This window comes from Typopeltis vanoorti, chromosome 26, assembly GCF_054136105.1.
Source record: "Typopeltis vanoorti isolate ZY-2024b chromosome 26, IOZ_Tvanoo_1.0, whole genome shotgun sequence".
Taxonomy (NCBI): domain Eukaryota; kingdom Metazoa; phylum Arthropoda; class Arachnida; order Uropygi; family Thelyphonidae; genus Typopeltis; species Typopeltis vanoorti.
The window spans coordinates 19,025,288-19,049,017 of record NC_143574.1 but is presented as its reverse complement, the minus strand read 5'-3'; the positions used below and the strand labels follow the sequence as shown (position 1 = coordinate 19,049,017).

The 23,730-nt window shown below is 35.0% G+C and overlaps 1 protein-coding gene across 1 annotated transcript in view; it reads right to left on the bottom strand.

Moving 5' to 3' along the window:
• Positions 1-3,667: 3,667 nt before the first annotated feature.
• Positions 3,668-23,730, bottom strand: part of LOC150092380 (uncharacterized) — an 83,231-nt gene continuing 63,168 nt past the window's right edge. The window contains exons 8-9 of the mRNA XM_090414855.1: positions 16,853-17,105; positions 3,668-3,918 (exon numbers count right to left, since the gene is read on the bottom strand). Of these exons, the coding sequence (XP_090270981.1) occupies positions 3,668-3,918; positions 16,853-17,105 (504 nt within the window). The remainder of the gene's footprint in view (positions 3,919-16,852; positions 17,106-23,730) is intronic.

Sequence of the window (23,730 nt, the reverse complement as noted above, 5' to 3'; positions counted from 1 at the left end):
TATTCATCTAACCAGCCAACAAATAAATTTCTTAGCATGGCAAGATAACTGAGATATCACTGTATATAATAATATGTACACCAAGATTTTTTATTCATTAAAAAGTAAAAAAGAAAGTTCTTTAGCAAATTTAAATTTTACTGCTGCTGCTCAATATGAGTTTCACATTATAAACCCTTATTTTATAAGGGAGCAAGACAGAGTGCTATTTATGTCTTAGTTCAAGTGAGTCACAGACAGTTTTATCTAAGTAATTAAATTTTCGACATTTTCTTAATTTACAAATTTAATGTCAAGTTCTATGACAATGTGAGGTTTCAAAATGTCTCACCCTGTAAATGCAAAATGCAAGAATTGGATTTTATTATACAGTTTCTGAGCAATTCTCTTTAAGCTATTCCATTTGATTATAATTTCTATTATCAAAAATTTCCCTTGCCCAGACAAATTTCTATATTAATGAAATCATGCTATGCATACTGTATACAATTAAAATGCATTGTGGTTGCATTTACAGAAGCTCACATTTTAAGTTGTATTTCAAATGCATTCATGATTTGAAATACAACTTAACAGTATTTTTTAATGGGACCATCTCTTAAAAAACTAAAAAACTGAGAGCTCTTACTTCTCATAATAATAAAAAAAAAAAAAAAAAATCAGAAAAAACAAGAGTATTATATAGGTGGCATTGTTTCTACAGTAGATAGCATTAACACTGGAATTACATTTTGTATCATACATATGTGTAAACATACCACACACACACACACACACACAGAAAAAAAAAAGCTTTCCCTCTTGTTTTAAAATTCACATGTGTGAACAAACTGAGGGTTGCTTTACTCTTTGCAGAAATGTGACAAAATATCCCCAAGATATTTAAAACACATTCTTCACAAAATATGCTAAACAAAAAAAAAAAAAGAAAAATCTTACATACACAAATTATATGAAATCTGAAAATATAAGCTCCATTATTAATCCTTTTCTATGTGGAGAAATGGAAGAAAATAGTGAGTTATTTCATAGGTCACTAACAACAAGAGACCATATGAGTACTACTAATTCTTATTTAGTGTTGCTAAAATTAAATTTTTTGCAAATATATTTATAGTAAACCAAACTTCTGTGTGTTATCACATAAAACACTATATTTATCATTTAATGATGAAAGCAAAGGGAAAAAAAAAATTCTCTCTCTCTCTCTCTCTCTATATATATATAAGTTATTTTGCATATTCCTTCAGATTTGAAATATGAATACTAAAGTGTAGCTATATTTTATATTGTGTTAAGTTATCATTTGTTAATATTTAAAGATGCATTTTTTTATTAATAACAAATATTTTATATATTTAGGGGAGAAGAATAAAAGATAAATAAAACCTGTTGAAAGAAACTGTTAAAAGCAGACTTTTTTTTTTTTTTAACATCAAACTCATAAGAATTAATCCTTCTGGCAGCATCATAAAAAGAGAAAAAAAGAAGTTTGAGCAGAAGACTGATCAAAAGTACTTCTTTTATAATTTCAATTTCTAAAGTGGCTGTATCCAATAACTATAGATAAAGATTGCTATGTTAGTTCAATAAAATGGGAACTGTATTCTGCTTCTCTGAGAAAAAATGTTTTAACACACTACTTTTCTAGAGTACTAATGGGGGGATGACTTGAATCTATTAATGCAACATGCAGCACGCATGTTTAATTTTGTAGTTATACACATCACAGTGTAAAGAGACCATGTCATGTTTCCCCCAAATCCTAGAAAGCATGGAAGTCTTTCTCATTGCATCATGAGCACATTTCCCATTTTCAATATACACTGAGTGAACAAAACCAATTATAATCACTATCTACAGTTATAAGAATATGCATCCAGTCAAGAGATGGTCATAAAAGAAGTTCTTTTATTTTCAGCATTTCACCTCTTAACTTATTTTTAAACTCATTTTCAAGAATCTCTAGAAGGACTAAATTCTTAATCCTCAGTATCTTAACTTCTGATTCAAGAAACATATGTAATTATATAGAAATCATTAGATAATGGCTTAAAATAATTCTCAGGAAAGAAGCAACTTATAATGCATGAACATACAGTATATTGCTTAGACTTCATTATACCTATGTGATTATTATTATACATTGCTTTAGTAATACTGCCAGTTAATCAGTCTGTTACACGCAGACTTCAGTATGTTTATGTAAAGAGGAAATGAATAATCATAAGTCTCAAAAAAGAACAATTCTTTTAATATCTTACTTATAACTAAGCAGATAATGAAAATCTTACCTTATTTATTGTTAAGCTAATGCATATATACTTTAGTATTCTTATTAAAAACATTATTCTTGCATCTGTGAAATATCTAAGACTTTTTTTTTTTTTTTGATACAATCCTTAATTTTAGACTAAAGGGATTGGGAATTTTTTTTTTCTTGCATTTCTCCACACATCATTAAAGTATTGCATAACAATAGCTGTTGTAAAAAAAAAAGTTTTAAATTCATATTTATGTATTACCAGAAGATGATACATATATATATATATCATCGTCTGGTAATTCATCATCCCAGTTGAAGTAAGAAATTACTTCAAGTGGGATGCTTACTTAAAACTACTTTGTCAAAAAAATTTCTAAAAAATACATTTTTGAAAAGAAAAAGCAGTAAATTTTTAATTTGCATTATCCTGTTTCTCATGTAGTATTACCAAATCGGATTTATTTCAATGCAATATTTTGTTTTCCATGTATGAAAATATTGTACTTGTTTTTGGATTAATAACATGCAAAAAATGAGAACAGAGATGATGTCAGCACAAATAAAACTTGTTCCCTTAAAAATTACATTCGGAAAATTTACTAAAAATGTATAGTATATTGCATTGTTATGAAGTAAATATTTGTTTTAAATATAAATGCTAAATTTTCAAAATTACTAGATATTTATATTTGTTTATGTTGCTTCAGCATTATATATGGATTTATTTGCAGGCCAACCACTTTCTTAGATTTAAAAAAAACATCTGTTCATCATTTGTGCATGCATGACCAAGTATCACCCCAATAACTCTGATCTGTGATTCAATCTTTGTGAAACTATCAACATCATGCTACCAAAGAGCATCTGAGTTTTATTGCAAAAATCTCTTTCCTCAGCAAAACCAATTTGGCAGCTGAGCAAACTCAATGAAATGGGAAACAGTAGCATGGTAAATAAGCTTCATGACATAGCCATTGCTTAATTCTTTAGGCATGTTCATATGTAAAAAAAATAACATAAAAATGTATATAAAAAAAAAGAATTGCTGCTTTCATAAATCAGTCAATAATTATGAAAAAAATATAAAACTGAAAACAAAGCTGCATCTTTGATGGTCAACAAAAATAATATATGGCAGCACCATGATTATAGTATCTACAAATGGCACATGGGAACAAAAAAATAAACCCAGCCCATATTCCACACTAATATAGCACCAGGCTAATAGTGACACTAAAAATCAATTCTTTATAACAGTGTATTTTTTTTTTTTTGCTCCATCATTAACTGACCTTTGGTCAAAAAAACACATCATAAACATGTTAATATAAAAATTGGCAATAACAATAACAACAAGCATTACAAAAAAAAGTGTAAATAAAAAAATTTAGCAGAAAAATACTAGTGATCACCACGAAGTAGCTCCATCAACAGATTAAAGCTTGGTGCTTCTCCCTCACCTATTCTTTGCTTGCATGCCAAAGATTCCTTGCCAACTTGACATGCTCGTTCAAGTTCTGGTAGCCTAAGCAATAACTCACCAAATTTACTGGGATGATGGGGATAGTGGGAGGTGGTATATACCTGTAACGCCTCCAAAACCTGTTTCTGGCAACCACGAACTTTTTCAGGTTCTTTGAGTCCACTGGTATCTGTAGATAAAATAACACATGCTAAAAATTCAGCATTTCAAACAAACATAATCAGATCTTGTCGAACTATTACTTCTGATTCATTCTTATATAACAAAATTACAGTACATCTGCAGAGAATCAGACTTTAATACTTAAAATGTAAAAATCAAAAACAATCACATAACTTCTTTCTTTTAAGGTTACACGGTGATCAGCATTCATATTTGTTAAATTAGGGACACAAAACACACGTGTTGAAAAGATTATTTTACTGATTAATAATAAAATAATAACTTTACGTTTAGACCCCTGTATTGAGGTCATCTTCAGAAGGATACATTCACAAGTATAAGAACAAGCTACATGCTGTTGCACTCTATACAAGTAAATTACATCTACGTTGTTAACTAATCTTTTTTCTTAGCCTACCCTCTAGTGGGAAAAAATAAATAAAATAAAAAAATAAATAAATAAATAAATAAATAAAAATAAAATAAAATAAAAAAATTAATAAATAAAAATAAAATAAAATAAAAACTACAATAAACTCTGCTAAAGTCCTCACGTACTAGGATTCTTCTGGAATTATACAGTTATATTATGATTATCTTCTGGATTTGTACAGTACAGGTTGCTATTGAATGTTCAAAAAAAAAAAAAAACACTTCACTAGGTCTCACATCAGTTCTTCCAAGGATCCCCTGCCACACTTAGCCCACCCAGGGGTTTTACAAAATAGACTACACATGTAACATACCACACATAGGGGAAACAGGGCGAACCATCCCAATCAGAAAGGATGAACACAAACATCACATAAAATACCTCCATTCTGGAAAAACCGGCCTTTCCGACCATGCACTCCAAACATACCACAGAATTGACTGGAAAGGTACCAAGTCCCTACACCTGGTTCGAGCGGAAATTCAAGGAAGCATGTGAAATGCTCAAACATGATCCGAATCTGAATAAAAATGATGGTCTGACAATTCCAAGAATGTGGAGGACCCATCTACAACCTTCATAGCAACCACGAAGAAAAATCTCAATACAAGACCTAGTGAAGTGTTTTTTTTTTTGAACATTTAATAGCAACCTGTACTGTACAAATCCAGAAGATAATCGTAATATAACTGTATAATTCCAGAAGAATCCTAGTATGTGAGGACTTTAGCAGAGTTTATTGTAGTTTTTATTTTATTTTATTTTTATTTATTAATTTTTTTATTTTATTTTTATTTATTTATTTTTTATTTTTTTATTTTATTTATTTTTTCCCACTAGAGAGCAGGCTAAGAAAAAAGATTAGTTAACAACGTAGATGTAATTTACTTGTATAGAGTGCAACAGCATGTAGCTTGTTCTTATACTTGTGAATGTATCCTTCTGAAGATGACCTCAATACAGGGGTCGAAACATAAAGTTATTATTTTATTATTAATCAGTAAAATAATCTTTTCAACACGTGTGTTTTGTGTCCCTAATTTAACAAATATGAATCACATAAGTTGATATTTTTAACTTCTTTTAGGAACTAAGACTCAGAATGAATGGTATCTATCATGCAAATATTGCTGATTGATATGTTATCAGTTATGTGTTCTATAAGCTACCGTTAAATTAAGTCTTTTCTTTCTACTTATTATTTTACTTTTGATACTTGTATTCATATATATATATATATCTTCTTCTCTGACTTTCCCTTTTAGTAATTTCTTAAGCTAACATCAGCGAGTCATGTCTCAACTTTCAATCTAGGCCGATAAGCAATTTTACAAGATGTGCACGTGGGCTATGAAGACAAAGGAAATGTCGTTAATTGGCACCAATTCCTTTGTTTCATTTCAGGTATTGGTTCCTTCTTAATTTTAGAGAAAATTTATATTTATACTGCGCCACCCTAAAATGCACTTGATGAATATTTATTCATGGAACCAAACACAGTCTCGTAATTCTTAAACAATCTCACTGTTAGGATTTATCTCGCAGTCGTAGCCCCTTAATTTATGTTTGTCAATCTTATCTCCCACTTAGGTTCGAACTTTTATGAATGGTTCAGTAAAATGGAAATCAGGTAAGTCTTCATATTCAATTCAAAAGAAATTAACATTTAATATACTGAATAGACATAATACATGTTATAATCAAATTGTACTGACAAAAAATTAATTTTTATAATATTGGGAAGAGAGTAGTTTCACTTATGATTGCTAAATCTCCTGTAACGTATTAGATAATAATTTCAAATCATTCTTTCCAAAAAATTCTAACTCTCATCTATGTAAGACACCATTAAAGACTATACTTTCTATAATTCAATTATTCACAATTATCTTCTCACTATTATTTCAATTAAAATATAGAGTTCCTAAGTTTCATCAGCATAACTCTTAAAGTTCTTTCAATGAGGGCTCAGTCCTGAGTTGAAGATTTACATATATCTAAATTAATGTCCCCTACACAATTTTTACATAACAAACAAGAGTCTACATTACTAGTAGTTGGGGACGCACTAGGCCTTCATGCATATCCCTACAGCACTTTCAATTTCCAGATTAACCTTCCAGATTTACTTCGAATTTTATACACATCAGTTGAAATCGGGCATAACACATCACTGATGGGGGAAACAATTCTGGCTCCCCGCTCGCTCATCAGTCGGCTGGGCATGCGTCTGCGATCTCCGGCTTGATCTGAAACTTTACCGTGTCAGGTCATTCCATAGCCTAGAACTCCCCATGGACACTGCCGCTAGCCATGATGACCTCATGATGGACCTCTCTGCTGATGACTCCAGTACAGGGAACAAGAAAAAAAAAGCCACAAGCTGGTGCCACAACGTCTTAAAATATGCGCCCAATGTTTCTTGCCTATGTCATCCTGATTTCTTCCAGCGCGTCACTCCTATGAAAACCTAGTGCCAATCTCACCCCTAGCGTTCTATTCGGAGGACATCCATGTGCACGTTCTATTAGGTGCACGTGTATGACTTCAGGCCATTGCTTTATAATTGGATTGTCCTTTGCCTTCAACACTGTAATAGCACTTACATATTACACATAGTTTAGACTTCACAAAACACTTAATTTCAACATAATGCATTAGGTAAAATTTTCTTAAATATTAATGTAACTGATAATTTACAATTGATTATTTTTCTCTTGATATATTGGTACTGGCTCCAGAATTGATAAACCTTGTTAAATCTGAATGAAGGTAAAGGTTTTAACTTTTCCTTTCATTAAGAGTATAACACTACATGTTTTGAGTAGCTGATGCCATCGGAATTATTATCATCATCGAATAGGTATCTCCATGGAGTCTGAAGATGTATCAGCAGAGGCACATATGAACTTGGTTCACACAATAACCCTATTTTCTCATGCCACTCATGACAGACACTGGCAGCCCATCCCTCTCCAAGTGTAAAATCTATTCCCAACACACCTCCTAAGCATACGCTATTTCCAAACATGGCCCTGTTTTTACCTCTTCCTCCTCATCATACACTGAAAAATTTCTACTGCATCAGTCTTATAAAACCCTTTTAGTAGCATGTGTTTCTATCATATCCCTTTCCCTCCCCACTTTTCTGCCAACATCTGCACATATAAACCCTGAGTCTAGTCTCACAGGAAACTTTTTATACACCACTCACCATCCTGGTCACTCAGATCCTCTCCAAGACTTCCTCATTCCCCAAGAAACTCAGGTGACCAAATCTTTGTCCAGTAATCTAGATGTGGCCACATATATTTCTTGAACATTTATTCAAGTAAAATACATATTATTTAAATTATTTATAAAATGTATTTTATTGTTACATATATTGTATTATGTATTACTGTTTGAGTATCTGTGATGCTGTTTGGCATCACAGATACCCAAATAAATTCCTAAGAAAAGTGACATTTGCAGTACATTTGAAAGAACAGCTAGTTAAGAACTGATAATATGAAAGTGGCCAAGAATTAATATAAGTGATTAAGAGTGTATGTGACGTAAATTAGCTCTTACCATTGTTTACATCCTAACAAAATGAGACCAAAAGTATTCTTTGTGGCATGGAGCAGATTTTAGACAAGGCAGAAGAAAATTTAAAAATAGTAATATGTTAATAAAGTTATAAGAAGTTATTTATCTCTAAACAAAGGTGCATGTTGACTGGCAATGGAAGAATTCTAGAAAATAACAGCTGAGAACAGATGGCACAGAGAGGAAGAGTGACAGAGAAGAAATGCATTGATATAGTCTCTTAAAGGCAATTAAAATGCTGCTACCTTTAAAATACTTTTACAACAGTTGATGAAACTGAGGCTACAAGGACAGCATATTGTGTCAATTATTTGTGTGTGTGTGTGTGAGTGAGAGAGCACCCTCATAAAGGGTTCTATACATCTTAGACAGGATTTGAACACACGTCTTTTCATCCAAATGGCATCACAGATACCCAAATAAATTCCTAAGAAAAGTGACATTTGCAGTATATTTCAAAGAACAGCTAGTTAAAAGGTCAAATGATGTTGGTATGATGGTGAGGATTATCTATAATTTAGCATGTATTATTTGTTATTAGTTCATATTTGAAAAGGTCAATTAATTCCATATCATGTTGAAAGTTTATTTTTCACTTGGTCAGACTATAATAAATTTAGTTTAATCCTTTATCCAAGTGTGTGCAAACAAAGTTTGCACCTGAAAGTATCTTCAGGACTGGGGTAAAGTGGTACAACACCAGGCAACTCCTTGCAAAGGTGGAGCAAGCTACCAACACTCCTATCCTTTGCAAGGAGTTGCCCGGTGTACCACTTTACCCCAGTCCTAAAGATACTTTCAGGCGCAAACTTTGTTTGCACACACTTGGATAAAGGATTAAACTAAATTTATTATAGTCTGACCAAGTGAAAAATAAACTTTCAACATCTTTCTCTAAATCCAGAGTAATTTAATAAAAAGGTGGCACACCATTTGGCAGCCTCTAGGAGGAGATGACCTTGCTAATGTTTCTGCCTTGGTATCTCCACTTGGGCCCGGCTCCCACTGAAGAGACCTCAATAAAGGTCGAAACTAGTCTGGGTAGTGGCCCTTCCCTTAATGCATAACATTATACATATCTGCAAGGAGATGTGTTTTGCATTATGGGAGATACTGAGATAGGAGTGTTGGTATCTTGCTCCACCTTTGCAAGGAGTTGCCTGGTGTTGTACCACTTTACCCCAATCCTGAAGATACTTTCAGGCGCAAACTTTGTTTGCACACACTTGGATAAAGGATTAAACTAAATTTATTATAATTCCACATCAGTTTCTCACAATTGGAGGTAGTCATTCATAAGATGAATATTTAGTTTATTGTTCTTAAACTTAATAGTGTTTAAATAATTAATTATTTATTGTTTATAAAGAGATATATGATTTTGAATTTTTAACATAATTCAATATACTGAAATTTGATTTTTAGAGGTGTGGTGAATGAGAGGATACACAAGATTTGTTTTCTAGGAAGTAGAACAAGTAGAGTGATTAAGGCATTGGATAAGAGGCGTAAGTGAGCAAAAGAGTTGGTGGTAGTAGATGCAAATGACTGGATTGGAAACAAGGAGAATTTAAGACTGGATATAAGGAGATTGCTGAAAAGATGAGTTGAGGTGGAGAACAAGAATTATGAATTATATGTTAGCAGAAATATGTGAAGAGAAAAGAATACAGTTTGTAAATGTGTGGATTGAGTTTAGAAGAATGAACAGATGCATTTGAATGGTCTTGGTGTGAGTCATATGGAAGCAATGCTGCTGGAAGGGAAAGCGATGAGTGCAGAAAATGGATCTGAAGAAGTAATGTGAAAGAGCAGAAGAGTGAGGGATTGAAGTAGTGGTTAAAAATGGAGAAATGGGTAGCATGAGCATAGAGAATGATACAACAAGGATCAAGACAGAGAGGGAAATGGGTGGAGTCAGAGTAGACAAGACTACATGGTGTGAGAAAGGTCAATGCCTACAGAGGACCTGAATGTGAAACTAAACAAGAAAGGAATGGAATAGCCTGGGATGTAGTGGAAACTGTTGGGACTGAAGAGGTTCTGGAATGAGTAATGAGAGGGAGGAACAGATCAAAGAAGGCACAGAGAAATAACATCTAATAAGTAGTAAAGTGAAGTTTTGCATAGATGCAGAAATTATTGGTTATGTTTGTATAGAAGTGACACAATTATCAGAAACAAGGGAAACAAAATTGTTGCACTGATTTAATTTGTTCATCCAAATTTGTTGGAATAAGTGAGATGTGGCTGGATGAGGACAACATCCTGACAGAAATAGAGAAGGAAGAATATGATGTTTTCATGAAGAACAGAAAAAAAAAAAAAAAAAAAAAAAAAAAAAAGGGAGGTGGAAGATGTTGATGTGGAGGGCGGGGCAGGGCAGGGCGGTATGCCCCAGGCAGCACTTTGTTTGAACCTTTTTGAACTTTTGCAGTTAATTCTAAAATACAGTCTCAAGAACACAGTTCCAAATATTGTAATACTACTGCGAATTTTCCTCAACAGCTGTAACTGTTGCTAGTTGTGAGAGGAGTTTTTACTAAATTAAAATTGATTAAGAATTACCTACATTACTATGAAATAGACTTCGCCAATGTCATCGATGATTTTGCTAACAGAAAAGCAAGAAAAATAACATTTTAGAATGTTGGAATTAAAGTTTTACTTCAAAAATAAACACGGTGTTTTAATTTATTTCCCTAAACGTCATTTTGACTTTTTGTAGTATTTTTAGTGTGTATTGAGAGGGGCAGCAAACTCAGGGACCTCCCCAGGCAGCAAAATCTCTAGCTATGCCACTGGGCAGTGGTGAAGTGAAGTGACAATGGAGGTGAAGAGAATGAAATACCTAGATGTTGCTATAGACCTGGTAATGTGGAAGGTAGTGACCACGAAATGTATAAACAAATTAACCAAGAAATAGGAAAAGAATGATTATTATGGGTGATTTTAATTTGGTATTGGGTGTTCATTGAGTAGTTTTGTTTATGAGGAAAGTGAAATGATACTTTCCCAGGAGCAACAAGTTATTTTGAAATGTTATTTTGCCTGTCATTCTTACATGAATGTTGTGGAATAGTTTCATCACAAGTATTCCTACTCTGTTGTTCCTCAAAATTCAACAATTATGAGATTAATCAAGACACTTTTGGAAAACTGGATCAGTGCAGACAAACAGCAGCATGGAAGATCATGGAGGCTAAAGTGACCAGGATACACTGTGTTGCAATATTCACCTTCAAAGAGTCTTTGAAAACTCTCTGCACATACAGGTATGTCATATATCAGTACTTGCAAAGCCACCAAGCAATTAAAGTTTCATCCATACTGTGTTCACTTAATTCAGGAACTTCTACCTGATACAGACTTAAGCGTTTTTTGTACTGCAACCAGAAATAACAAATTAGTATGTGTATTACTTCTAGGCCTCTATGGAGTTTGAAGACTTATCACAGGAGGCCAAAACCTCAAATGACAACAACACACATCATACTCGTTGTCGTCATCTGAGCAATTTAGGTATAGGCTTTTTATGTCCTGTTCCTGCTGTGCAGATGAAGTTGATCTTTCTAACGTAATCTTGGATGTCCACGGTCTCTTCTTCCTGTAGGTTTATATTCTGGTGGCAGTTTAGGAATCCTATTGTTATTCAGTGGTGTAGCCAATTTTGCTGATATTCTTCTATTTCTTGTATGATGTGTTTTTTTTTTTTTTTTGTATCTAATTGTTCTCTTATTTCTTTTTATCTAATCTAGTGAGTTCCAGGAGAGGTCTTAAAAACTTCATTTGTGCTGCTTCCAATCTTTGTCTGTTTCTTTGTTTTAGAATTCAAGTTTTACTTCCAAATTTGAGAGATGCTTTAGAGGTCATATTATGAAATCTTAATTGAGTTTCTTCAGTCATTTGTTTTCCAAAATTTCTTTTAATTATGCCATTCATTCTATTATAAATTTGTAGTCTTGCTTCCAATTGTGAATCAGTATTGTATTGCAAGATTATATTTCCTAAGTATTTGAATTCTGTAACTTGTTCTATTATTTTATTGTTGAGCATAATTTTGACTTTTCGAATGGAATGGTGTTTCACACCTTACCATAGCTTTTGTTTTAGAGATTTTCATTTAAATTTTTTTTGATATTTCATTTATATAGTTAGTTGCAATTTGGAGTTTATCTTCTGAATTTGAAATTAGAACTTGATCATCTGCATAAAGTACTGTATTTAACTGTATATTATTTGTTAGTTTAATTCCATCTTTGACAGTTGTTTTCCATTCTTTTAAGATTCTGTTTATATAAATGTTGAATAGGATTGGGGATAAGCCTTACTCCTTTATTTATAGTTATAGGGTTTGATAATGTTCCCTCTGCAAATTTGATGCAAATTTTTGTTTCTCTATATAGACTTTTTATTGCTTTAATTAATTGAGGAGATATTTTATCATCTTGTAATATTTTCCAGAGTAGATTTCTGTTCAAGTTATCATACACCTTTTCGTAGTCAATATATAGAGAAAAGTGGGCAGGTTAAATTCGTTTCTTTTTTCAATGATCTGTTGCATTGCATTGCAGATGCCTCATCTGTGCATCCTCTTCTAAAACCACACTGTTCTTCTAAATAATTTTCTGTATATTTAATTAGTCTATTTTTTAAGACGTTTACATATAGTTTAGATCAGAGGTCGCCAAAGTGGTCGATATCGACCCCCAGGGGTTGATATAACATTGTTAGGGGTCGATTCGGGCTCAGGGGGTCGATAGAAATATATAAGACATCATTGTACGGGTAATATTTAATTCGGTTAACTTGAATTATCTCCATCCTGAATGACAACGAATTAAGAGTGAATCGTGGGAACAGCGACATGAATAGGACTTGTAAGATGGAGCAAGGTCATGAAAATAGTTACGGAGGCCAATGAAGTAGGCCAAAATGACGTATTTACCAACAAGCATCATTTTTGCTTATCCTATTATAATTACGTAATAGTAAAATAGAGGGGGTCGATAAAAAGTCAAAAAACTCCTGAAGGGGTCGACGGTCAAAGAAGTTTGGCAACCCCTGGTTTAGATGCTGTTATTAAGAGAGTAATGCCTTTGTAATTTCCACATTTGTCCTTGGAACCTTATTTTTTTTTTTTTGTGAATATTTATTACTATTCCAGTTTCCCATTCTTTTGGGATCTTTTGATATTTCCAGATTTTACTGAAGAGTTTAAGTTGGTTTCCTTTTAAGCTATTCTCTGCATATTTAAAGAGCTCAATGCATATTCCATCCAGGCCCAGGCTTTTTCTATTGGTTGAATTTTTAAATTATTTTTCTAATTCTTCCATTACTATTTCTTCTGTACTTTTCTGTATATTGATATCTTCAATTTTGTGAGTTTTGTCATTGTTTTCTATTTCTTGTTTTTCATTCCATAATATTTTATAGTGTTCTATCCCATCCTCTTTAGAAATTAGATTATTTCTTAATTGGTCATTTTCTGCTGTTTATAGTTGCATGAAAATTTTAAAACCTATTCTTTGTGCTCTAATGATTTAATATATTTACTCCAATCTTCTCTGCATATACATCATACTCTACCCTGAAAATATTTAGCAGCGGAACATTCACCACCCATGGTAGGTCATCTGCTTTCTTAGTTGATCTAGTTTACACACACACACCTCTTTTTTACAGTGAAGCTTGCACCTGTCTAGTTACTTCCCATATCTAAACCATGTCAAATAAAAAGTAAGGTGATTGCTGTCAGATTTGCAATTACTAAAATCATAAAAAGTTCATTCTGAAGAAGGCTAAAATATACAGCTGAAAGTTATGTTAAAGTTATTATTAAATAATAATATCACATTTTCATATTAAATCCATGTTATTTTAATTCTCAATCATGAATAATTTAACTTATGCTTTCAGAACAGTGTTTCTCAAACTAAGTCCATAGATAACTAGAGGTATTTGGATAGATTGGAGGTCTGGGCTAAGGAGAATGGATGTCAATTTAATGTGGCAAAATGTAAGGTTATGCATTTTGGGGTGAAAAGATTGGCGGCAGTTTACTGCATTGGTGGAACCGTGCTCCAGGAAATTGATGAGATACGAGATTTAGGAGTGTTGGTGGATAAGGAATTGAAATTTAGGGGACACATTGCAAAAGTGGTCAAATCAGCTCATCAAATCACTTGGTTGCTGAAGAATACGTTGACAAGCAGAGACAAGCAGGTTATTGTTCCTCTGTATCGAGCCTTGATAAGACCCCATCTCGACTACTGTGCTCAGATTTGGTCACCTAGGTTTCTTCTTGATGGGGAGAAGGTGGAGAGGATCCAGAGGCGAGTGACCAAGATGATAGCAGGTCTGTGGAATGAACCGTATGAGAACAGGTTGAGGAATTGTGGGTTGCAAAAATTGGTTGATAGGCAGAGGAGGGGAGATATGATTGAGACATTCAAATTACTGAAGGGTTTCTATAAAATTAATTCAGAAGATATTTTTGAGAACAGGGCTGGTTGTGGGAGGACTAGGGGATATCCATGGAAACTGGGCAAAAGTGTGGTTAGTAAAGGTGTTAGAGCTGGGTTCTTTACTTTTAGAGTAGTGAATGAGTGGAATGCGCTCCCTGAGTCTGTGGTGGATGCTGTGACAGTGAATGAGTTTAAGGCGAGGTATGACAGATACTGTATGAGTGTCGAATAGTTGAGATGAATATGATTTGGGGCCTCCCTCGATGAGTCAAATGACTCCCTGGAGTTGCCCATAGTAATAGTAATAGTATTTTATTATTATTACGTAATGCCTCCAGGAGTCCAAAGACTCATCGAGGGAGAGTACCTGCTCTGCAAGTCTCAGTCTTCACCACTTAATCCACCAATCTACTATTCATTAAAGACCACCAATAGGTCTGAACATATTCCCAGAGATGTGCAACTTGTGTATAAGAACTAAGAACATTTAGTTTCTTTTTAATTCCTGATTTGAACAAAATAATATTTTAGCTTCATATCTTCAAAACCATGTGACAAATAATGCAAACAAGGTTAAGTGACATATAAATCAAACGATGCTGCTCATAGATAATATTTTTGATTTCAATACTGGTTATACTGTAAATTCACTAACTTTATATCATCATCATCCTATTCCTGCCATGTACCCTCAAGGGGTGTACAGGATATGATAGTACGACATGAAAAAAATTACATCATTATTAATTTCCTATCTACAATTTTCCTCCAAATCAGTCTGTTACTTGTCAAAACTCCAACATTATCAGATCTTATATTTCTATCGTCTAAAGCACTTTGTACCGTATCAATCCACCTATATCTTGGTCTTCCTCTGAGTCTTTTTCCTGCCAACCTGGCAGAGAACACTTGTTTTGCTAATCTTTCCTCGCCCATTCTGTTTAAGTGACCATACCACCTGAGATTAGCTCTGCTAACACATTCCTGGATGCTGACAATGTCAAGTTCTTTCCTAATATCCTCATTTTTAATATGATATTGCCATTGATGCCATCTGTTCATGCCTATAATCTTTCTCAGGACTCTCATATCTGTGGTCTCTAGTCTTTGGTCAAGTGTTTTACTTCTGACCCAGCTCTCAGATCCATAAGTTAAAACTGGTTTGAACACTGTCTTGTATACAGCTAATTTAGTGTTCCAACTAATTTCTCTCTTATTCCATATGAATTTATTCAATTGACTTCCCATCATACCAGCTTTGCTGATTCTGTTGTCTATTTTAATTTACCATCTTCAGTAAAAATCGTGCCTAAGTAGCTGAAATGTTTCACTTGTTCCACAGGTTCTCCATTCACAACACAGTTGACATTTTCAATGATTCTGCCTATTTTCATTGTCTTTGTCTTTTTATTGCTGACCTTCATACCATATCTATTACAACAGCTATTCAATTTAGTCAGAGAATCTTGCAGACTTGTAGCAGATTTATTTAGAAGTATAACATCGTCTGCATAAAGCAAAGAGCTGACATTAACTTTATATTCTTATCTAAATATTACATCATTGTTTTTTAAAGTGATTTTTGCATCATGCTCAAGATATGTGACAAAATTCTTCAAAAATTATACAGATTATTTTAAGTTCTCTTTATTATTTTATTTAATTATACTTTAGTCATACTTTTGCCACACAAAACTGAATGGTTGCTTATTTTACTATTACATATGTATAAATTTTATTTATTCCATGTGGCAATACAAAAGCTGGTTTATGCTCTGAGTTAAGCTTAGTGTTAGTGAAGTTATGTTATTCTTAATTAAATGAAATATACATCGAATCTTTTTAGAATTACTTGTATTTCCTAAATGCAAATATTATGAAGAAAATATGTGAGTGACACACTTTGTATGCCATGCAACCAATAAAGTAAAGGAAACAGCAGAGCCTGAGGGTTACAGATACATAGGGTTCTCAAAATGTTTTCCTGTAAATGATAAGGAAACATTTTGAGAACTGAGGTTATAGGACGTAAAAAATAATTTAACAATGATGGTCATTAAACTTTGCCAGCCTGTTTGGCCGAGTAGATCCCGCCATGGGCATGGATGTTTGTGATTATCTGTGAAAATAGTGGTGGTGGTCAGCAGTAGATGGCGCTGGTGTAGATGATGAAGTTAGTTGCGGTTAGTGGATTGGTGGAGATGGAGGTGCCCTCCCTCGATGAGTCTTTGGACTCCCTGGAAGTGTTATGTAATAACAATAATAATAATAAACTATTTCTAATGCAATAAGAAAAATTCAGTGAATCTATTATTTTCAAACAGCTTTTAGAGCACAGCTTTTATTCTTGAAAATAACAAAATTTCACCTGATTATTATTACTTGAAAATTATTTTTATCCTGAAAAATATAGCAATATAACAAAAATATACAGAAAAAAATAACAGTACCAGAAGTAAGCAAAATGATCACTTTCAGAGAAACGTATTCATACTGGTCCACTTGCAAACGGCGCAAGTGTTCTGTAAGATTGAGCATTCGTTCAATTACTGGACCAAGACCCATGATTTGTGCTTGAACTAGAGTGACTGATTTCCCATTTGAGATTCTAATTTCATTAGGTGTAGTCATAGAACGATAGCAACAGCTCAAAAGAAGGAGTTCACACCATGAGTTGATCAGGAGGGCAATCTGATCATCCATCTAAACAAAAAGGAAAATTTATTAAAAATTAAGGTTTTTTTTCCCAGTTAAAAATAATTATGGCTAATAAAGCAATTTATTTTTATGTGCAAAAATGAATTAAATCTATTTATACGATATGTAACAAATGCAAATCATGTTCTACTATGGTAGAACATGCAAATCATGTTCTACCATAGTGGCAATACATATTGGCTCGATCCTACAAGCTGAATCAAGAGAAACTTGTCCCATTTTCCCTTTCATGTTAGGCTCAGTGACCTGTCACAGTCAAGCCAAGTAATTTGTCTTCTTTGAAACCTGATTAATGTTCAGACAGGGCGATTAATCCTATCTGCAGAGTGCATTATGCTGTCAAATTGCATGTGTGTGGTGATGGTGGTGTTTTAGCCAGTCTGTTCATTGCAGGATGAAAAGACCTAAGTTTCCAGGAGGAAAACCCTGCTGCCTCCATATGAGACAGCTAACTCACCTTCAGTTGAAAAACCCTGATAAAGGAATTCATGTTCTAAATGCAATTTGAACCCAGGTCTTTCCAATCAAAGGGCATTGCTGAACCTGACTGAGCTACAAAGGATCAAAGCAAAACTTAAAATACCATTTTATGGTTTAATGGAATGAAGACAGTACTAGGAAACAGCTAAACTAAAAAATGAGAAAATAAGTTTAATGACTGATATTTCATCTGTCACAATCACATCATCAGGGATATAATATAGGAACTTGATAGAAATATAATCTCTGCACTGCTTTCAAACCCCACATCACGATGGCTGCTTACAATCCATCTCTTAAAGACCACCTTCCTTTCTTCGGTTTCAGGCATATACAAGACTCCTTATATTTGCGACTTGTCTGATTATGGACAAACTGCCGACATAACAGGAAGAGCATAAGAAATACATCTACTGCCACAATTATGGCCAGTGATGTTATAATTTTTATATTGAATCCCTGATACCTCGATGACAGAAATGAAATATTGGAGTCATTAAACCATTGTTTAATTAATTCCTAGTGCTGTCTTTCTTCATTCTACAAAACTATAAAATGAGTTAAAACCAGTATTTAAGCCTAAATAGAATAATAAGGACTATTGAAACAGTGGTCCTCTAACAATATGCTCAAATCTCTGCACAGTAGTCCAGGCCTTATACAATGGAACCAGGATCTCCTTACTTCTACAACTCTCAGGATCCTCTACATCATAGCCTTGATCCTCACATGCCCTCTATTACATACCACCTGAGGTAATTGTCCCTCAAAAACTTGAGAAACTTATTTTGTTTACTTCCAGGTGCTATCTTGTCATCCCAGTCTGTATTACCATAATTAAAATCATCATTAATAATCATTCTTTTCTTATTTGCTTGCTAATTTGCTTATACATTTCATGGTCAACACTTTCCACGTTACCAGCTCTATAGCAACATCTAAGTATTTTATTCTCTTCACCCCACCACTGTGACTATTTCTCCCTTGCACCTCTACCATGCATGGGCATAACTTCTATCACAGCACTCCATCTCCATTTTTATCTTTTCTATCTTCACAAAAAATATCATACTCTTCCATCTCTATTCCTGTCAGAATGTTGTCCTTATCCAAGCACATCTCACTCATTCCAACAAATTTGGGTGAATGAATTAAATCAATGCAACAATTTTGTTCCCCTTGTTTCTGATACATCTAGCACTCATGTACAAACATAACCAATAATTTCTACATCTAAGCTTCACTGTTAACACTTATTAGATGCAACTTCTCTGTGCTTTCCTTGAGCCATTCCTCTTTCATCACTCTTCAATCTCAATAGTTTCCACTACATCCCAGGTTCTCCCATTCCTTTCTTGTTTAGTCGTATATTCAGTCCTCTGTAGGCATCAACCTTTCTCATGCTGTGTTTTACTAGCTACCCTAACTCTGCCCATTTCCCTCTCTGTCTTGCACCATTGTTCTGTCATTCTCTACACTCGTGCTGTCCACTTCATTCATAAGGACTACTTGAATCTCTGCTTTCTTACTCTTCTGCTCTTCCACATGGAAGAGCAGAAGAGTAAGAAAGCAGAGTTTTACTTGCTCAAAGAAAGAGTAAGAAAGCAAGAGTTTTACTTGCTCAAATCCATTCTCTGCACTCATTGCAGAGAATGGATTTGAGCACCCTTCCAGCAGCAGCAGCGTCTCCATGTGATGCATGCCAAGACCATTCAAATGCAGTCCATGACTTATATAATTCCATTCATCCTTCAAACTCATCTCATACATTCACAAGTTACACTTATTTCTCTTCACACCTTTTTGCTAACATATTATTCATAATCCTTGCTTTCCCCCTCAACTCATCACTGACTACCTTTCCTATCCCACTATTTTTCATTCTTCTCAAGAACCTCCTGATATCCAGTCTTATATTTCTCCTTGTTTTCAACCCAGTCATTTGTTTCTTCTACCACTACCACCAACTTACTCCTCAATATCTAATGCCTTAATCTATACTCATTCTACCTCCTGGAAAACAACAAACTTTCTGCATCCTCTAATTCTCCACACCTTTAATAATCAAATTCCCCATACAACATCACTCACGAGTCTTGCATCACATCTTTCATTAGGACATCATTCATTTCTGTCCTCTTTACTCTTAAACACATATCTACAATTCTATTCATTTCACTCCGTATCTGTTTCATCCTTTGCCTCACCTTCACTCACATCTTTCAAATCTTTGGTCAGTTTTTTGCTATCATTCATTCTCACTATCTTACTTATTAGTCACACATAAGATTGCTGTCAGTCCACTCATCATCTTGTTGTTAATTGCACTTTTTCATCATCATTTTCACACACTTTCTTATCATCAGTTGCATTATTTTTCTTTGCTATCAGTTTCATATGCTTGCTCAAATATTTGCACAATTACGGAGGCTATTCAATAAGTTACAAGACTATATTTGTACAGAAAACAGATTTAATCGCCATCATTTACATGGTCCTTTTCAAAGTAACTACCGTGAGACGCGATGCATTTGTCCCAACGTTGCGTCCACTTCTTAAACACGTGTGAAAGTCCGTTTTTTGAGAGTTCTTTCAAAACCGCCTCCGCAGCTTTTACACATGCTTTGTTGCTTTCGAAATGGCGGCCTCTTAGTGGTTTCTTGAGCTGAGGAAACAGCCAGAAATTGCACGGTGTGATATCAGGACTGTTATGGAGGGTGTGGTAGGATATCTATGTTGTTCTTCTGCAAAACGTCCACTACACAACCAGCAATATGTGGCCTTGCATTATTGTGGTGCAATAAGAAGCCATTCTTCAGCAATGGATGCTTCCTTTTGACGTGCTGTACCATTGTCCGTAAAACATCCGCATAGTACGAGCCGTTTACAGTATTCCCGGGTTCTACAGCGTGTTGGTAAACAATGCCTTCGTAGTCAAAAAACATTATGATCATAACTTTACCAGCCGATTTTACAGTTTTTGCTTTCTTGGGGGTAGGCGAAGACAGATGCTTCCATTCACTGCTTTGTTGTTTCATTGTAGGGTCATAGTGATACAACCAAGCTTCATCTGCTGTAATGATGCGTTTTAAGAAATTGTCGCCCTCTTGTTCCAGTCTTTCTTTCCATTCTGTGCACACATCTACTGATGCTGCATTTGCTCCGGTGTCAAGAGTTTGGGAATCCATCGGGCGCAAACACGTTTCAGTCCCAAATGTTCAGCCATGATTGAGTGAACACTTCCCACAGAAATATTCAGGACAACATGCAGCTGGCGTACTGTAATTCTGCGATCCTCCTTGATGATAATCGCTGCTGTGTTGATCATTGTCTCTGTGATGGACATTGAAGATCTTCCCTCACGTTCAAGATCTTCCACATTTTGCCTTCCTTCTTTAAAAGTTTTATGCCAGCGAAAAACACTTGCCCTCAACATTGCTTCATCGTAGAAAGCTTCACGTATCATGTTAAAAGTGTCCGATGCTGATTTTTGCAAACGCACACAAAATTTAATCGCATAACGCTGTTCCAAGGACGCTTCCATTTTGACGACTGGTCGCGGCTTGTAGGCGCACCGAAACAAGCTTGCGTTTAGTCATGTGTAGTCACGTGACACTCTGGCACATCAGCCCGTATACACCATCTATCAACCTCTTTTTTTAATACAGACAGCGACATTTCCTTATTCCACAGAAATTAATATTGTGATGAGTGGTTTCATGACAGTTAAATTAGTCTTAATACTTATTGAATGCCCTCGTAAATTAAACATTATTGAACATATAATTAAACAAACAGTTAAAGCAACATTTTTAACATAATTTCGAATTTTTTTCAATTAATGACTCAAAAGTTAAAATCTTAGATTTCAATTTTGCAATCTGTCAAATAAAAATTCATTTTTATTCAAATTATTTAAAATTGAATAAAAGTGGACGAGGGCTACCGCATCAAGGGCGGGTGCAGTTAAAGAAGCGAGCCCAGCAGGTGGAGAGGATGTTGCGAGTGGGAACACTGAATGTTGGAAGCATGACTGGAAGGGGAAGAGAGGTGGCAGACATGATGAGGAAGAGGAAGTTGGACATTTTATGTGTGCAGGAGACAAGGTGGAAAGGGGGAAAGGCAAAGGAACTGGGAGATGGATATAAATTGTTCTACTCTGGAGCGAATAACGAGGGAAGAAATGGTGTAGGAATTGTGGTGTGTGGCAGAATGAAGGGTGAAGTACTGGACGTGGGTAGAAGGAACGACAGGATCATGCGAATGAAATTGGGTCTTGGAGAAGAGTGGGTGGTCGTGTTATGTGTATATGCCCCGCAAGTTGGTTGTACAGCAGAGGAAAAAGATGAGTTCTGGAATGTGTTAGATGAAGAAATGAGGGAATTGGAAGAAAATGAGATGGTGATTGTTGGAGGAGACTTGAACGGGCACATAGGAAGACAGAATAGAGACTGTGAAAGGGTGCATGGTGGCCACGGAGTGGGAATGATGAACCAGGAAGGAGAGAGGGTTGTGGACTTTGCAGTAGCGTTTGATCTGGCAATTGTGAACTCGTTTTTCTTCAAGAGGGAAGAACATTTGATAACATTTAGAAGTGGTAACAACAGCTCACAAATTGACTACATTTTGACTAGAAGAAAACATCTTAAGGTTGTGACAAATTGTAAAGTAATTCCAACAGATCAAGTAGCACAACAACACCGACTGCTGTGCGCAGACTTTAAAATAAGATCGAAGATAAGAACTTCTGGTTGCCATGGGATGAAAACAATTAAGTGGTTTCGCTTAAAAGAGGAGAGTGTGAGGAATCGTTTTAGGGAGAGAGTGTTAGAGAGGATTTCGGATGGACTGGAAAGTATACAAGATTGGTGGAAACATAATTCAAAAGTAATCCTGAGCTGTGCAATCGAGGTGCTTGGTGAGACATCTGGAAAGATTAGAGAGCAGAAGGAGGGTTGGTGGTGGAATAATGATGTACAAGTGGCAGTGACAGCTAAGAGGAAGGCAAAGCAGAAGTGGGATGAGTCAAGAGTGGAAGAGGACAGAGAGGTGTACAAAGAGAGAAAGCAAGAAGCCAAGAGAGTTGTGGCATAGGCGAAGGCCATGGCATATCAAGATCTGTATGATCAATTAGAAACAAAGGAAGGACAGAGAAAAATTTACCAACTAGCGAAATGTAGAAATAAAGCAGCTAAGGACATCTTACATGTAAGGCAGATCAAAGATGCTGAAGGAAGAGTATTATGGAGGGATGTGGACAAAAGAAACAGATGGAAAATATACTTTGAGGGACCTTTGAATGAGGAAAATGCAAGGACTCACAGAGGAGATGGGCAGCCTTCTGAGGGGATGGTGCAGAACATCAGTAGAATGGAAGTGACGGAGGCCATGAAGAGGATGAGGAATGGAAAAGCGGTGGGCCCCGACAGAATTCCAGTGGAGGCATGGAAGGCACTGGGGGAAGAGGGAATTGACCTGCTGTGGGACCTGTTCATGAAAGTTTGCCAACAGGAAAATATACCCGAGGAATGGAGGGAGAGTACTATTGTTCCCATCTACAAGGGTAAAGGGGATGCACAAGACTGTAAAAATTACAGAGGAATAAAGTTGATGTCCCACACAATGAAGATCCTAGAAAGGGTTCTTGATGGTAGATTGAGGGAGGAGGTGGAGATTGCAAAGGAACAATTTGGCTTCATGCCTGGTAGATCAACAACAGATGCTATCTTTGGGTTACGACAGATGATGGAAAAATATCGAGAGAAACAAAGGGAGCTACATCTGGTATTTATTGATCTGGAGAAAGCATACGATAGAGTGCCAAGGTAAGAAGTCTGGAGGTGTCTGAGGGAGAAGAAGGTGCCAGAGAAACATGTCAGGTTGGTGCAGGATATGTACAGAAATGTGAAGACAAGTGTTCGGACCTGTTTGGGACAGACAGAAAGTTTTCAAGTAACAGTTGGCTTGCATCAAGGGTCAGCATTAAGTCTGTTTCTGTTTAATATTGTGATGGAGGTGGTAACAGAGGAGGTGAGAGAAGATGCACCTTGGACAATATTGTATGCAGATGACATCTTGCTGTGTGTAGATTCAAGAGAAGAAGCAGAAACTAAACTGGAAAGATGGAGAA